The sequence below is a fragment of the Camelus ferus genome, chromosome 4 (genome assembly GCF_009834535.1).
Source record: "Camelus ferus isolate YT-003-E chromosome 4, BCGSAC_Cfer_1.0, whole genome shotgun sequence".
Classification (NCBI taxonomy): domain Eukaryota; kingdom Metazoa; phylum Chordata; class Mammalia; order Artiodactyla; family Camelidae; genus Camelus; species Camelus ferus.
Window position 1 is genome coordinate 47,814,794 of NC_045699.1, and position 17,651 is coordinate 47,832,444.

The 17,651-nt window shown below is 40.8% G+C and overlaps 1 protein-coding gene across 1 annotated transcript in view; it reads left to right on the forward strand.

Moving 5' to 3' along the window:
* Positions 1–587: 587 nt before the first annotated feature.
* Positions 588–17,651, forward strand: part of TMEFF1 (transmembrane protein with EGF like and two follistatin like domains 1) — a 71,810-nt gene continuing 54,746 nt past the window's right edge. The window contains 1 exon segment of the mRNA XM_032478089.1: positions 588–1,235. Coding sequence (XP_032333980.1) covers positions 1,043–1,235 — 193 coding nt within the window. The 5' untranslated portion in view covers positions 588–1,042.

Consider the following 17,651-nt stretch of genomic DNA (forward strand, 5'->3'; position numbering starts at 1 on the left):
GAATTCACGTAAAGAGCTGTGTCCAGGTCTTGTATATAGCAAACGGCATCTAAACATTAGCTATTATTAGTGGTAGAGGGCAATATAGAGTTTAAAAAACTATTTTAAATTCAGTTGGCGTTTGTGGGAAGAGAATAGGGAAAAGGGGTGAGGATCGGAGTAATTTAGCCATTTACTCCCATCTCTAAAAACTACAGAGCTGAAGTCAGAACTTGAGATCCAGTTCCGGTCCTGCCCATCTCCTCGTAGGTGACCTTGGACAAGTCACCTTCACTTCTCCGCGGCTGTTTCTTCACCTAGAAAATAGCTATACAGTAGACCACCTGCCCTTTTTCAGCCCGCTTTTGGGCCAAGGAAACGCTTCAAAAATGCTTACAAAGGGCGGCAAAAATGTCTGTTAGGGTACTGCCTTCGGAGCCTCCTCGGCGCCAGCCAGCCCCCCGAGGCCGGACCGAACGGCTGCCGCGTCCCCCCGCCCCCTGAGCTCCGGCCCCGCGGCAGGAACAATAGCTCCCCTGGAGGCGGCGCCGGCCGCGGGCGGGGGCGGAGCTGCCGGCGCGGGCGCTAGGGGTGTGCGCGGGGCGGGGTCGCAGCCACCCCTCCCGCCCGCGGCTCTGTCACGCGCCCCTCACCGGGCGGGCCGGGGTCTTTGTGACGCGGCGGCGACGGCCGCGGACACAAAGGGAAGGCGAGGAGGCGAGCGAGGGGCTGGGCCTGCCCCCAGCCCGCGACCCCCGCCCGCCGCGCGCGCGCGCGCGCCCGCCCGCCCGCTCGTCCCCCGGCGTCGGTCTTCCCCACGCGGGCTCGCACCTTCGCGCGCACCCGCCCCTCGCACACGGTCCGACCCTGCGACTCCGTCCCGAGCGCGGCGGGCCGGGGCCTGGCGGGCGCTGCGGGTGGGACGGGGATGCTGAGGGGCCGCTCCCGGGCGCAGCGGCGCGGCTGCTAGGAGGCGCCGAGGCAGCGGCGGGGCTCCCGGCGCGCGGCTGGATGCCCCGGGCCTGCGGCTCCCTGCGCTTCCCGCCGTCCAGGGGCGCCAGTCATGGGCGCCGCGGCCGCTGAGGCGCCGCTTCGGCTGCCGGCCGCGCCCCCGCTCGCCTTCTGCTGCTACACTTCGGTGCTTCTGCTCTTCGCCTTCTCGCTGCCTGGGAGCCGCGCGTCCAACCAGCCTCCGGGTGGTGGAGGCGGCGGCGGGGACTGTCCCGGCGGCAAAGGCAAGAGCATCAACTGCTCAGGTAGGACCGGCCAGAGCGCGCCCCTGCAGCCTCAACCTCCCTCCGCTCGGGCGCCGCCTCCCTCCCGGTCCCAGCGACCGGGTTGGAACAGGCCCCGGCGTGGGGGTCCCGGGAGCGGGGCCAAGGGTGGTCGAGGGCGGAGGGTAGGGGGCGAGCGCGCGGTGCTTGAAGACCGGCGTGGGGCCGGGGAGTGGCTGTGCGTGCATCCTTGTGCCAAGTGACTGGGTGCGGGCGGCCGGCGTGTTGGGAGGTGTTGAGGCCCGGCCGGCAACGGGGAGGTAGCCCGCCGGGGCTCCCGGTATGATCGTGGGTGTGCACGCGGGAGCGCGTGTTTGTGTTGTGAAGGCTCAGGGGAGGGAGGGCGGCCCCCGGCAGGGATTTTCTGTTGTATGTGTGACGGTGAGGGACCAGGAGAGTGACCGTGTACTGGGGAGGTTCTTAGGGCACTCGGGTCTCAGAGGGGTCCTGTGGGTAAAGGGAATGGGTGGCCCAGAGGATGCAGATTGACGATGTAGTGACTCTCTGTGTGTGTGTGTGTGTGTGTGTGTGTGTGTGTGTGTGTGTGTGTGTGTGGAGAGGTGGGCGCGGGGGCTTGGAGTGGCCCCAGGTCTGTGGTTTCGAGCAGGGAAAGTCCTAGGGTTCAGGAAGTGACCGTCTGTTTTTTTGTGTGTGTGTGTTGTTATGAGTGAAGCCTGGGGCTCAGGGATGTTCCGGGGTTATGCATTGAGGAGGAAGGATGGGGATCCTGGAGTGAACCCTGTTTGTGTCGTCTCAGAAGGAGGTTGGCTAGGGAATCATCCTGTGTAGGGTTTGGGTAGTAGAAAGAGGTAATTATGTCTTAAGGTGTGTCTCTGTGTAGCAAGGTGTGACACGGGTTAAGGTGGTGTGGAAAGAGACAACCAGTTCCAAGGGAATGATTCTGTGTGTGCGTTTGTATGTTTTGCAGGAGGGCCTGGAGATTGGCAGCAATGGGAGCAAGGGAGTGACCTCTCCCCTCTCCCCAAGGCCGTCCCCCCCCCCCCCCCAGCTGTTGGAAACAAAGAGCTTGCTGGAGCTCTAATGGTTGAGACTGGGGAGAAGGGTATCCCGCCTGTAAAGTTCCCTCTTCCTTTCACCACGGGTCCCAGAGGAGCCCTGGGGCTAGGAGAGGCTTCCTGGTCTCATTTAGGCGAGGGTAGGTCCTGGTGGAGCTGGCCTAGCAGATGCTAGTGATCATAAGCCATAGCCTTGCTAACTTGCCCTTTTATCAATTCTCATTCTCCAGTTGCTTTCTTTAAACCAAGGTGGGTGGGGAAAGGGGGGACAGGGGGAGGGAGGATGGACATCAGGCCTCTGGGAATCCACTAGTGCGCCTGTCAGACAACCTTTGTAACCAAAGGGCTCTTGAAGGGGCATTGTTTCTGGGGTAGTGAGGAGACAAGAGGGCCTCAGATGCTTACCCTAAATGAAGAAGACCTTTGGCCTACTGTTTAGGTTTGAAGATCTAAAATCTTTTAATAATTTTCATAATGTTTTATGATAGGGGAGGGGTTATGAGTCCAGTAAACAATGGCATGTCCATTAAAACCTTTTCCATCCGTGCAATAACTTTTATTTTATTTTTCTAACGTTAAGTGGAATATGGGATAAGACTTTAATAAATAATCACACTTTAATGGTTAAGAATAAAAACCATTTGTATATTAGAGTGCCTTTTTATAATAAATATTGGTTATCAAATTTGTAAATGATCACACCATGTCAAAATATTTTACTGGCTAATGTGCTTTGGTTATTTGTTCTTGCTGAGCTAATTTGTCCTTAGCAAAATTAAGTGTGTTGATGAATGTTCTTGTGTATGCTTTCTCTTTAGTGCATAGTGTAAGTTTTAAGAAAGGACAGAGAGGGCTGGAAACCCACATGGAGTGGAAAAAAGTAACTAATTTGGGGATTATGTCCCTTGCTAAGCAACTGTGTGATTTGGAGCAAGTTATTTAATTTTTCTTAGTTTCTTTTTTTTTTTTTTTTGTATTAAAATAGGGATTTGGATTTAATAATATCTGAGCCTTCTGTCTCAAGGATATATTGATGTTTTTGTATATAACGCCAATAAATTAGGCTCATCAAAGAAAATATTTTCTAATGCCAAGATATACTTGAATAACTCTGGGTCTAAAGCTGAGTTTTAACTAAATGATATTTGTAGATTCTTGTCATAACTGTCTCTAGGATGACGGTCTGCAAATAATTCATATGGAAAATAAATTTTTTAAGGTTGATTAATTAGAGAACCATAGTACTCCAGTCTGGACATACACATCTATTAATACAGCTTGAGGTTGTGTGTAGATTTTTTTTTTTAGTGGCTTTTATTACCCAGGTATTTTCCACAAAAACTTTACTACTTCACATGTTTGTGTTTTAAAATCTAAATGCTGGCCTTGACTCCCTGTTGATTTTCAGTTTTGGTTTTGGACCATCTTTTCAGCCTCCTCTGACCTGTTTGGAGCCTGATCCTGTCAGGCTGTGTGAGTTGGGTCACTCACAGCTTTGTGGCCCTTGTAAATGTGAAGAGCAGCTGTGCGGCTTTATTAAATTAATAGAAGTTGCCTAGATCCTAGATAGTGGCAAAGGATGAAACTCTGTGATGTTTTACTGTACACTTCCTTCCAAGTTGGTTGATGTTGATACATTAATCAACCAGATGTTAACCAGCTATGCATCCTCCAAGTTGCGTTTAACAGATTTTTGAGCTTCTGCCGTTCAACATTTTTCCATTTTGTTCACCAGCCTATCATTAAAAGATTCTGTCAGATTGTCTTGTTAGAATCGATATATATAGGTCTGTATCATTCCTTTTTCCATTTTAGTAATCCTATCATAAAGCAAATGTTGTAGAGCCTGCCTTAATCAAGAGCCCATGGTAGCTTTTTCTTTTTATTGTGATCCAAAATTTATTTGCCCATTCTAGAGTTTTTTAGTGGGTATGTGGCAATTTTACATAGATACTCTTCCTGGATTTCCTTTTTCAAAAACTGAGAATGCATTATTTTATTTCTGATCTTCTGGCACCTTGTCAAGATAGCTTAGGTAATCAGCAGTCAGAACTAAAAGTGTTTTCAGTACCATAGAATGTGATTTGTTTGGATCAGAAAGCAAATTCTTTTGAACTAGCTCTCTATTCCATTACCGTCCACTTTCCATGCCACTTACCTTAGATGTTAGCTCCCTCTTTTCCAGATTCTACCTTTCCCCGTTTGAAGATCAGGCCCCTTGGTGAACATTAGTAAAGCAAAGAAGAAGCTCAAAGGGTCTGCATTGTCCTGTCATCACTTGATATTACATCTTCCCTGAGCAGCAGGCCCTTTGTTTCTCTCTTGTTCTAAACAAGCCTATTTTTTTTTAAATGTCCTCTTGCCTCAGCTTTCCACTCATTCTATACTTTATACTTATTGTCTTGTTTTATATTTTTTTATTTGTACTTACTCTTTTTAAAGTCTAACTTATCAGAAAGCTTCATGTTCATCCAAAGAGAAAAAAGTTTGGAAATGATTTATGTGAAGAAAGATGAACTTTGAATCCAGGAGACCACGTGACCTTAAAAGTGACACTTTTTTCTCAATTGTAATGGGAAGATAATGATAATGGTCCTCCTCATTTGAGAAGAACAAATGAGGCTGAACATGTGAGACATTGCTATCTTAGGGAATGGGGTGAAAGAGGTGTAAAAACATTCTGAGAGATCAAGAAGCCACATTGGTGAGAGACATAAGGTGGATTTGAAGTAGGTTTTAAAAAAATCATGGGAATTAAAAGTCAGTCCTATGGATTGTAGTATAGTGGTAAGAGTTGTATAAATGGATGATTTAAGCTTCAGATTAGGAGGAGTGCCTTGTTAGTGGCAATTCAGGATTTTGGGGAATAAAAAGTGGGTTTTTCCTAATTAGTGTAAAATCTTGATCAAGATACTTCTAGATCCTTGGTGTGTAATATAATTTATTTAGTGAACATTGATTGAGTACCTACTTACTATAATCAAATAGGTTAGATATTAAGGGAAATATATGAGAGAACATCCCTGCCTTCAAGGGCCTTATATTCCAACAAAAGTGGTTCATTAGCCTCTTATAAATATATGCAGGAAGTTTCTATTGAATACATCTGGGCTTTCTTCCCCTTCCCCATCTCCCTCAATAATAAACACTTATTGAACCCTGACAGCACTGGAATTTTTTGAAGGTGTACAGTTAAGTGGTGTTTTGTATATTTACAAAGTTGTACAGCCATCACCACTGTCTAATTCCAGAAGGTTTCACCCCAAAAAGAATATCCTATTTCTGTTAACAGTGACTCTGTGATCCTTTCTCCCCTCAGCCCCTGACAACTACTAATCTTCTTTCTGACTCTGTGGATCTGCCTGTTTTGGATGTTTCATATGAATGGAATCATACAGTATGTGGCCTTTTGTGATTGGCTGCTGTCACTTAACATAATGTTTTCAGGGGTCATCCATGTCATCGTGTGTATCAGAACTTTATTCCTTTTAATGGTTGAGTAATATTCCATTGTATGATACATAGCACATTTGGTTTTTCCATCAGTTGATGGACACTTGAGTTGTTTCCACTTTTTGGCTATTATGAATAATGCTCTATAAGCATTCACGTACAAATTTTTGGATGGACATATGTTTTCAGTCCTCTTGTTTAACTCTGCTTAACATTGTGGGGAATTGGCAAACTATTTTCAAAAGCAGCTGGATTTTAGATTTTTCCCAGCAATGTATGAGGGTTCCAGTTTTCCCACATCCTCTCCAACACTAGTAGCTGTCTTTTTGATTATAGTCATACTAGTTGGTGTGAAGTTGTGGATCAGTGTGGTTTTGATTTGCATTTCCCTAATGACTAATGATGTTGAGCACATTTTTATGTGCTTAATGGCCATTTATATATCTTGCTTGGAAGAATGTGTATTCAGGTTTTTTGCTGGACTTGATTTTAACATTCTGCATTAGACATTCCTGTAGTAAATCATACTGTCCAAATCCCACAGCCCACAGATGCTCCAGGTAGGTTAGCTCTGGTTTGTCTGTTTATCATTTGATTTCTCTGCTTACCAAGAGTCTGTTGTGTTTGTTTTTAAAGTTTTTTATACCAGTGGTGCTTGTGAGTGTAAATTAATAAATATTACTCAGATAGATGAAATGTGAATGCAAAGGAAATTGTTTTTATGAATCTCTTTGGAAAGACTTGATAAAGGCAAGAAGCTGAAAGAATTGCCTTTCAATTAGGTGGTGGTCAAGACAGCTGAAACAGATGGAGGAAACCTTATAATCTCTGGAAGGAGTCTCCTCCTAGAAAACTTTGCAAGTATTTTTAAATCTTCTTGTTCTTTAAAAGAGGAAAATGGACATGGTGGATAATGGATTATGAGTGTGGTTTATCCAAGGAAGTGGGGAGCTGCATTTGGCATACCCATACTCAAAGAAAAAGTCTTGGTGCCACGTGGGGGAAACGAATGTACATTTATATATTTGAAGTTAAAAATGGTTAAAAGATGTGTGTGATTTTAAAAATGATTCCTTGCTCTATCTGACTCTTGATTTAGTGATCAGTGAGGGTTTCCACTGTACACGGTGCCCTAAGGAAGATACAGATACAGCATCCAGGGAATGAATAATTCTGATTTATAGGAATCAAAAACAGTTTCTCTGAATAGGTGGCCCTGGAACTGGGCTTTGCAGGCAGAGCGGAATGTCAGCATGAAACACCAGCCACACTTTTGCCTGAGGCCTTTTGCTGTTGATGTTCCCTTTGCCTGGAACCTTCTTGTCCCAGCTGTTTATCCCCTCAGCTCCTTCAGGTCTTTAACATCACTTTCAAAATGATGCTTTAAAATTGCATCCTTTTCCACCTTCCATCCGTTTTGTGCCTCTCCCACCCTAACCTTCCTTTATGCTTTTCTCCTGCTCCAAATCACCTTTTCCTGTGAGATCTATGATACACGTTACTAATTATCTGTCTCTTCTGTGTAGCTCCATGAGGGCAGGGAGTCTTGTCTGTTTTGTTGACTGCTGTATCAGCTGTGCCTAGAACTGTGTCTGGCACAAAATTTGATGCCATCCCATATTCATTTGTGGAGTTAGTGACTGAATGAACATTGATACTGGGAGAGTTGGGAAGGGTGTTTAGTCCAGGTGAGGGAATGGCGTTGGAAAAGGTACAAAGATGGGGCAGTGAGAGGACTACTTGGGGATTCTGGGATGTGGGGATTAAGGCAGGAGATAAGTCACACACCTGCCACAAATTGTGCAGCCATCGCCACAGTCAATTTTGGAATGTAATTGTCCTCCCCACCAAAAACCTCACATTCTTTAGCAGCCACTCCCCAGACCCCAATCCCACAGCCCTAGACAGCCACTGATCTATCTTTTGCTATAGATTTGCCAGTTTTGGACATTCCATATAAATGAAATCATCAAATATGTGGCCTCTTGTTCCTGGCTTTCACTTAGAATGTTTTCAGGGTTCATCCATGTCATAGCATGTATCAGAATTTCATTCCTTTTTATGGCCAAATAATATTCTATTGTATGGATAATACAACATTTTGTTTATCTGTTCATCAGCTGATGGTCATTTGGAACTTATTTCCACTTTTGAACTACTATGAATAATGCTGCTATGAACATTCATGTACAAGTTTTTGTGTGGACGTAGTTTTCCATTTTCTTGGGCATATACCTAAGAGTAGAATTGCTGGGTCACATGGTAAGTTTAACATTTTGAGGAACTGCTGAACTGTTTTCCAAAGTGGCTGCACCATTTCACATTTTCACCAGCAGTGTCTGAGGGTCCTAATTTCTCCACATTCTGGCCAACACTTGTTTTTGTCTTTTTTATTATGACCAACCGTATTTTAAGTTCATATTTGTTAGTCCTCATTTTCCCTGTATAAGTGGTTTCTTTAATGGCTTGCAAATTTTCAATTTTTTAAAAGCTGATTTGGGAGATAATGTCAACCCATTCCTCCCCCCCCCCTTTCCCTCCTTTTTTCATTTGTTGTTAGAAACATTGTTTTAACAGAACTGTTTTCATTATTCCTACTATTAGTTCCATTTTTAGCTTCTCTCATGGGAGAAATGAAACATTTAGGAGTTGACATACTTCTCATGCACTTTGAAGTTCTATGTTTAAATCTTAAAATTCCCTCAGTATTTGCTTTTAGTTTATTAGATGATTTACTGTTAATCTTTTGTTACTATTTGAATCTATTTCTTTTTTACAAGTGTCATGTATTTTTCATGGCTCAATAGTTTCATCATTTTTTGAAAAGTCATTTCAGATTCTGAAGTTCTTAACATATTCTTCTGCCTTCAAAAACTTCGGCAGGTATTATATTTTCAGCCATGGCTCCATCCCTCTCATTTTTGTGCAAATATTCTGAGTCTTTCTTCTCCATAGTTAAAAAAAGGAAAAAGAAAAAGAAAACCGCACCTTTTTTCTTTGTTATAAAAGCAGTATTTGTTGGATGTAAAAAAATTTGACGAGTAAGGAAAAATGCAAAGAATAAATCTGTGATGATTGCCCTTCTCCTCCACAAGATCTAATGTTAGGGTTGTGCTGAAATTATTTCATTTTATACCAGAAAACTTTGGAACTTTTTTTTTTGATATCAGTGTTTGCTTTGACATTTTCTGATTAATCTGGAGCCACTATTGTTCACAGGTCAGATCTTTTGGGATTAAATTCAGTTTATTTTGCCTTGTCAGCTTTCATCTAATACTGTTTCTTGAGTGAATCTAAGCTGCTGATATTTCTATTTCAATTCAGATGTTGATAGCCTTATTGATATATTTAGATCCTCTACTGTTCACAAATCAGCTCAGTCTTTGTTTAGTATCTTGTGTTCATTTTTCATAGTTTTTTTCCTCTTTAAAGTGGTTTAAGTTATTTTTTAGGTGGTGCGATTGTGTTTACCATCGTTTAGACCGTTAAGTGCTTCCTAATTACCATTTAATTAAACTTAGTTTTTTTTAATTGACTATTTTATAACAATTTGCTGGGGCTTAAGGTTATAGTTATGTAAAAATTTTGGTTTTGGTGGTTTTAACCAAAAAAGAGAAATATCCTTTATAGTTTCCAGTGGTATTTTGTAAAGATTTCATTCAATCCTTACAATCCTGTGAGGGATTATTATACCCATTTTTACCCAGGGAACTGGGATTTCTCAGAGATTTAGTGCTTGGCCAACATCATGTAGTTACTTAACCAAATAATCAAAGCTCAGAATCTGGAACTTTTTCTAAAGCACAAGAGTTTTGTGAAGTCCTTTTAAAATTCTCTTTTAAGATAGTATCCGGTTCTTCAGTGCCAACTTGCAGGTGGTTTTGTAAAATTTTGTCTTTGTGAGTGACTTCCTGGTTTCTGGCTACCACCCATTCTATTTGGTATTGCAGAACTAAGGAACAGTGGATAGAAATAGAACCAAAGAATGTTCTTGTGTTTAGATTTATTTATGGATATTTTACAGTTTTTGATAGAGGAAGTATATTGAATATATTTTCACAATCTTAAAATACTTATTAGGTAAACATGTATACTTTGCAAAATATAAATTGCGTTGTAACTGTGTAGTTTTATAGCTTTTCACTTCACAGATCTTGGTCTCTCCATATCAATATATGTATTCTGCCGCATGCTTTCATGGCTGCATAGTATTTTATCAATAATTTAGTTAATTCACAATAGATGGGCACTTAGGTTGTTGTCCACTTTGCTGTTATTAAAAAAAGCTGATGTTACCAATCTTGTGTATACATTTTTGTGTGTTTTGTCTTCTATCCCTAGCATAATTTCTTAGAAATAGAATAGTGGGGTTAAGGCATAGAGACAATTAAAATTTTAATATATACTGCCACATTATTCCGTGAGAGGTTCTGCCAGTTTATACTCAGAAGAGTGTTCATTTTCCACAGGTTCTCCAGAGCTGGTGTAAATAAAAAAAGAATGAAAAAAGAATAACACTTAATATAGCCCTTATGATGTATCATGCATGACTCTGAGTGCTTTCCCTACCTTTATTTAAACCTTCACCAATGTTATGAGATGGGTACTCTTACTGTCCCTACTGTTATTGTGCCCATTTTACAGATGAGGGAATGGAGGCACAGAATGGTAAATTACTAAGATGTCAACTAGCTGAAAAGTGACAGAGTGAGGATACTGATTCAGGAGGTCTGATTGTAGGATCTGCCTCTTAAAAATAAAATTATAAGGCTTGTTCTCTTTTTTATCTCAAAATTTTAATAACATAATTGTATTTTCTGAGTTTTGAAGTTTTTGATTTTTGAGATATAAGTCACATAACAAAATTCACCATTTTAAAGTATACAATTCAGTGATTTTTAATATACTTAGTATGTCATGCAGCCATCACCACTATTTACTATATAATTACAGAATATTTCCATTGCCCTCAAAAGATTTTCCATACCTATTTACAGTCCTAATACTCCTCTGTCTCTGTCCCTTGGCAACCGTATAGAGACTTCAGTTTATGGATCTATGAGAGGGAAGCACACAGATTTGCCAAGCTAGTCAGAAATAGAAGTAAGGGAGAGAGTATTGAAGTTGGAGATCTTTGGTTAGGACTGGATAGGGCTAGAAAGACCCTGGGTACCATTAGTGCCCAGCTCAGGATCTAGATCTTTCTGATCCTGCAGTAAATTTTCCTCCCCATCACCTTGCCTGAGGCATCCTGGCACAGAGGCGTTTAGAACTGAAGTAGGCAGTAGGGAATGATTGTAGGTGTTGGGGTGGGGGAATGAAACCATCAAAGTGGTATTTAACAAAGAGTGGTTTGGCAGTAGTATGCAGAATGGGATGAAAAACATTGAAGTCAGATAATTCTGTGGCACATGTGAAATTTCTTTTGTTAAATATAGCTTGGAGGACTTTTAGTCGTCTCTGCTGTTAATGCTGTTTAATATTAATGTAAACTGTTTTTGGTTTCATATTATATTGAGCCCTCATCTTTATAGCAGAAGATAACTAATGTAATATGGTTAATTTAGTAAACAAGTTGAAGAGAATTTCATTCCTAATTCATCTCATTTGCCGAGACAGAAGTCAGCATTTATTAGATCTGTTTGATTTTCAGTGATTTGTGTCATTAAAGGTATCTCTCAGATTGGTCTGGGGAAAGGAAGTGAATCTTTGTTGTATACCTACTTATTCTAGACATTGTTACTTTCTAATGCATTATCTTGTCTAATCATTACAATAGGGAAGGTGGTATTATTCTAAAACATGAAGAAGTATAGCATGTCATCCTGTCCTGTATTGACCCCCAAACTTGTAATTTGTCCATTGTATGGCAAACTGTCTCTGGGGTTGTTTGAAATCACACTGAATCTTTCCCTCCCTTAAATATAACTGATACAGAAACTTTTTCCAAGAAGAAGATAATCCATGTTCAACTGGTGCAAACATAGTCCCTATTACTATTTTTTGTTTTTTTCCTGGCTGAATTTTCCTATATATGTTTTTTAATCTATTACCACAGTGTATAGCTTTGTCTTCTGCCTTTTAACTTGATATTCATCAGCGTATTTCCATATTTTTGCGTAATAGACACAGCCTTTTAAACAACTGTATAATATTCCAATGGCTGTGCCACACCATTTCCTGGTGTGGGATATTTTAAATGTTTGAATATTTTTAATATTTCCACTGTTTTCAGTGTGGAGATTGTGGAACTGTCTTTAGGCAGTTGGATACAGGGTCATGAACAAGCTGGGCTTCTTTGGGGAGTAAAACCATCCAGCAGGGGTCCTGTCAGATTGGATTGGTGTACAGGTTTTCCCAAATTAACATCTAGACAATGAGAATAAACCCACTGAAATTTGCTTAAGAACAAAGTACAGAGTTTGAACATGTCCTAAAGGGGAGTCAGTAAGGAATCAACTAGAGATGAACATTTTCACATGTTAATAAGTACTTAAAGAGTATTTGTCATTAAGTACTCTCTAAGTATTAACGTATAGGACTTTTCCCTAGCGATGCTCTGACGAGTGGAAGTAGTACTGGCAGAAGCAGATGAGACGTCCTTAATAAGGTTAGGGAAGACCAGCTGCAAGGACTTGTGGTGGGAGTGGATGAGAATGCTGAGAGAGAAGAAGTAAAGATGAGATATCACAATGGAATGGCTAAGGGCAAAGTATTTTTATATATAGTAGGAACCCTCGTGTCTCAGTGCCTTAAGATTCTGGTAGTTAATTGGTTAATCAAGAAAGTTTTTTATGTGAGGCATCACAAAATGATTTATAAATGCATGTAGCATTTTATCTTAAAAATATAGAGTATATTTATTAAACAGTATTTTGAAAGAGGACCCCAAATTTTACTTTGAGAAAAGCTGGAGTTTCCCCTTTCTTGAATAAACCGCATTCATAATGCATTGAGTACAGATTCCAGTTTTAATATCTTTAAAAAGGAACTTAAAGACTTGTGGATACAAAAAAAATCTAGATTTTTATCTTGCTTACACCTAAGGCAACAGCTAGTTTTAAAATGCAGCTCGTCTTAAGTCTTTCTGTAGCATTCAATTTTGTTTTCATAGAAAGTTTATTTTCACTCTTACGAAAGGTTGAAACTGCGTAATTACAATAATAAATACAGTTGGCATACACAGGCTGGATAACACATATAACTGACTCTTGAGGCATAAGAGCAGCTCTCCTGGTTGGAGCTAAAATAGTTGTGAATGTTCCAGAGAGTGACCTAGCAGCACTGAGGATTCATCATGCCGTAGGCATTGGTTGGTATGTTTTACAGAGAATAGCACACTTTCGTTAATCTGGAGAGTTAATTAAATTGGGGTTAAATTCTAAGAGTGCCATGGACATGGACCGAGCAGTAGGAGAGGGAACAAAGAGTGACTGAAAGAAATGGTCAGAGAGTTGGGATGGATAATCAAGATGATTAGGTTGGAAGGGGAAGCCAGATGTGTCAGCTGCTGCAGAAAGGTCAAGAAAAGAGTGGGAAGATTAAGATAAAAGGTATGGGATCTTTAGATTAGAGGTCTTACTGACTTTTGATAGAGTTTTGATAGGAAGAGAGGGGAAGCCAGTCTTACTGGAGGTTAAGACATTATTAAAGGAGGGGCACCTATTCTAAGCCAGGACTTGATATTTGATTCATTTTCTTTATAGCAGTTGTGTTAGAGACTTAAACATAAATACTTTGGTTTTATCTTTTATAGTGGATCTTGACTGGGGGTAATTTTGTTTCCCAAGGGATGTTTGGTAGTCTGGAGAGCCATGTATGGTTGTTAGAGCTGGGATGGTCCTACTGGCTTCTAGTGGGACCTGAACATCCCCCTGTGAACAGGATAGCCCCCCCACAACAAAGAACTATCTAGTCCAAAATGTCAGTAGTGTCAAGGCTGAGAAGCCCTCAATTCTACTGTAACATCTCGCAAAGTTTATTCAGTTTTGTCTTCCATAATTATTGGCTAACTGATAAGATCCCCAAATCTACCTTCTGTGTAATGGAATGGTGGTAGGAAAGCCTCATCATATTGGAGGGCTAATGGGTCTTATTTTGAACTGCAGTCTGAACCTAGTAAGTGCTGCCAAAAGGTAGGGATTTGGCCAGTTGAGGTTCATAGTAAGTAGGGTTCCTTCCCCTACTTTGTATTGTTTCCCAGCTCTGATATGTTAATGAAAATTGAGAGAAGTTTTACATTTAGAGAACTGTAGGATGGGCACATTTGTAACCAGAGCAAAATATTTTTATTTTGACCCACTCTTCCAAGTGTTTCTTTGTGTGAAATATTTCTGTTTGAAGAATTGATTTTTGAGGGCCTTCGAAACGGCTCATCCTTTTTGCTGAATTTCCATTTTGGGCTCAGGAAGGCAGGTGTCTAATCATCATCATTGACAGGTCAGAGTGCCCTCTTGATGCCCCGTACTATGCAGAACACTTGAAAAGAAATGACATACAGAAGATGATCCCCAAATAGAATTCCTTCTCTACTGAGTTTGAACTAAGGCATTGGTTCTCGAATTTTTGCGGAGTCAGAGCGCCGGAAAGTCATGATGCTCTTGATAAATAATTATACTGTAGCCCCAGATTATTTAAGACTTTGCTTAGAAATATTTATCCTGAATTTGTGTGCAATCATTATGTCAGGATTGTCTATAACTACGAGTATCAGTGACCTGACCAATAATGCCTTAAATGATAAGGGTTTAATTTATGTGTTCATTTCCTGTAACAGTAAGTCTGGAGGGATGAAATCCAGGATAGGTGTGGTGATTCCATAATCCTCTCCATGCTCTTGCTCCTGTCTTTCTGGTCTACCATCTTTAGCTTGCAGCTTTCACCTTCATGCTTGTAGGATGGCTGCTGCAACCTTAGGAGAGAGGTTTACTTTCCAAGCAGGACAAAGAGTGGAAGGAGGAAGGAGGAAGGAGGAACGGATAGTGCTTGTGTATTAACTGTGGTACAGAGTCTGGGAAATAGATTACTTAAATGAGTACCTTGTTTCCCAGAACAAAATCTGGGGGTCCCTTACTAAGTAAGAAGGGGAGAATAGAGCCAAAGTAGGCAATTAGCCATGATTTCCACAGTTACAAAACAATCTCAAGTGTATGTTTGTGAGCTTGTGTTCTCATAAAACACTTTTGGCATTTTTCTATCAATGTTATTTGTTGAACATTGGTTTTGTTGATAGCTAGTAAGGAAGTAATCTCAGATAGTGAGGGTTTAAGTAATAAAAGTGGAAAAAAAAACTCATTTAAAATGAGAAAATTCTTTCCATTGACTTTTTTTTCCCTTTCAAATGAGAAATTAAAAATTCTTGCCTGATTTTAATGAAGGTACACTGTAGTCTAGGACACCAGTTTTCCTAAGGAACGTTGTTTGGAAACCACTGATGATATTTATATGTACTATTAACTTACTTGTATCTCTCCTTTCACTTATATTGTTTTCCTAGACAAGAACATTCTTTTGTCTCTTTTAAAATATTACTCACGTTGTGGGCAATTAAAACAGTATTTTAAAATGCCATTTCTAGATTCTGTGTAATGATCCTTTATTAGTTTTATAATCAAAAAGAGACTAATTTTTCAATGTCAGTGCAAGTCTTGCCGTTTTTGACATTGTACCTTATACTTCAAATCCATTTTTATCTCCTCCTTGAAACTCCTAGAGCAAACATAGCTTATACAACATAATTTCCCCCTTATTATTGACTATATTTATATTGAATTCATCACTGATTGTTCCATATGTTAGCAAGGTCATAAGCTCTTGTGTTTTTTTAAGTGTGTCACAAATTCTTAGCATAGTGTTAGATACATAGTAGATATGTAATTGCTTCCTGGTCAACTACATAATCACATTTAACACATTAACACACATGAAAATAGCATGGATTTGATAGCAAGATGGGCATAAAATAAAACATGACAAATAACCAGTGTGATCAGTATTTCATGACTTTCACCCTTACCTAGGACCTCTCACTCCCCTAGAATACCTCTTCACTGGGTTTATTCTTGGAGTTACACAAGGGTGTTCCACGTAGGCTCACTAAAGTTTTCTGGCCACTGATAACGTGGTGTGTCATTTTCTTCCTGTGATGTTTGTTGCTGCCCCTGAACTTGTGCATTGGTACCTCCCCCTAGAGATCCCCTATCTACATCTCGGAGGTGTACCTCTGAATCTGACATCACTATCTCCAAGGCCTTGTGCTGCTCTGCCCAGTGTGCTGTTGAGGTGTCCCAGCCCCTTTTCTCCCCCTCTGTTATATCTTGTTATGTGGGCATCAAAGCAGAGCTCTTTATATCTGTTGCTTCGGAGTTTTTAGTGAAAGCCATTCTTTAGTTTCTCGTTGTTAGTCCATCTGTCTCTGTCATGATGACCCTTTAGGGCAGTCTGAGTGATACATACCACCCTGTGCCTGGGATCACTCCTCCTGTCCAACCAAGGCTTTGTTTATCGGGCTGAGCTTTTCTGCCTCACTTTAGTATGGATGATTGTTCTCCCAGAATGTTTCTTAGTTCCTCACAGAAACAGATGCCTGAACAACTCTCACAGACATATGAGAATCTTAGTGGCAGGGATGGTTTAGGCTCTAGATGGCAAACCCATTGTACTTTTAGAACACAAGAGGTAAAATATTCCAACTGAAAAGCCAAGATAGCAAGTCTTAACTCATGCATGATCTTGGCCCACAGACAAAACAAAAACTTTACTTATTCTTGTTTGATATGTCTGATTGTGTTGGAACCTAGTGTGAAGTTTAAGGCTACAAAGAAAAGCAGTAAGAGAAATACACTAAATTTTATTTCTCAAATTTTGCAAGCCTTTTATTTCTATGGCCCCTAAAATTGATCAAGCCTGTAGTTGAGCAAAGATTCTATACATTCTTATTCTCTTTTCTAGAGTGATTCTTTATTAATATTTACTTATCTTCCTTGGGCTTCAAGATGTACATTAGACAGTAACTGAAACCCAGACCTTGTGCAAGTTCCTGGTAGGAATGTAGGTAGATAGAAAAAAAGCAAACCCCACACTTAGGATTGAGCCTCAGGAGCTGATGCAGATGGTTAAAGAGGGTAGGGGAGAATGAGCAAAATTTGGGAGATGAGGAAAACCAAGAACATAAAGTGTCCAGAGCCAAGGTAAAAGAAATTGCAAGATGGTCATCTGTGCTGTAAATGGTGTGTGAAACATTGAGAGTGACAAACAGCTGCATTAGTTTCCTGTTGTTTTCATTTCTGCTCATCATTTTTTTAATTTTACACATATGTTTGAACTTTAGAGCAGTCCAATTTTGTGCACCTGGGATCCATTTAAGGAAAAGAAGAAAAAAATTTTGTAACCTATAGTTACATAGACATATGCTTACTTTAGTGCAGGGCTTGATTCAGAGTGATTACTCAAATAATGGCTCTCACTATCAACTACTTGGGCATTTTAGGTACTTGACTGCCAACTCCTCACAGGGTCAGCTGGGAGTAGGAGACCTAGGACACACTGCAGAGCTTTGAGGACAAATGGGGCAGAGGCAAAGAAATGTCAACCAGGACAGATGTCACTAGATATAGAAACAGAACCTCCTTGACTCAGTCCACCGAGCCCTACTGTGAATTCTAGAAGTAAAAAACAACCAGGAATGAAGGATTGCTGAAGAAATGCTCCCTGAGATCTGCTTCTAAGACCTCATCTCGATCTAAAGCTGCCAGGGGCCACATGCTCTTCCCAGAGTCTCTCAGCTACTGAGGGACAGGGTCAGAAGCTAACTTGGGCCTCTCTCCTCCTGAATGCATGTGTTTGCCTCTATGCTGTAATGGGTTTTTTTAAACAGTCATTTGTTTATTGTTCATATAAGTGCATTTGTTGTTGTAGCTCTCATCCCCGG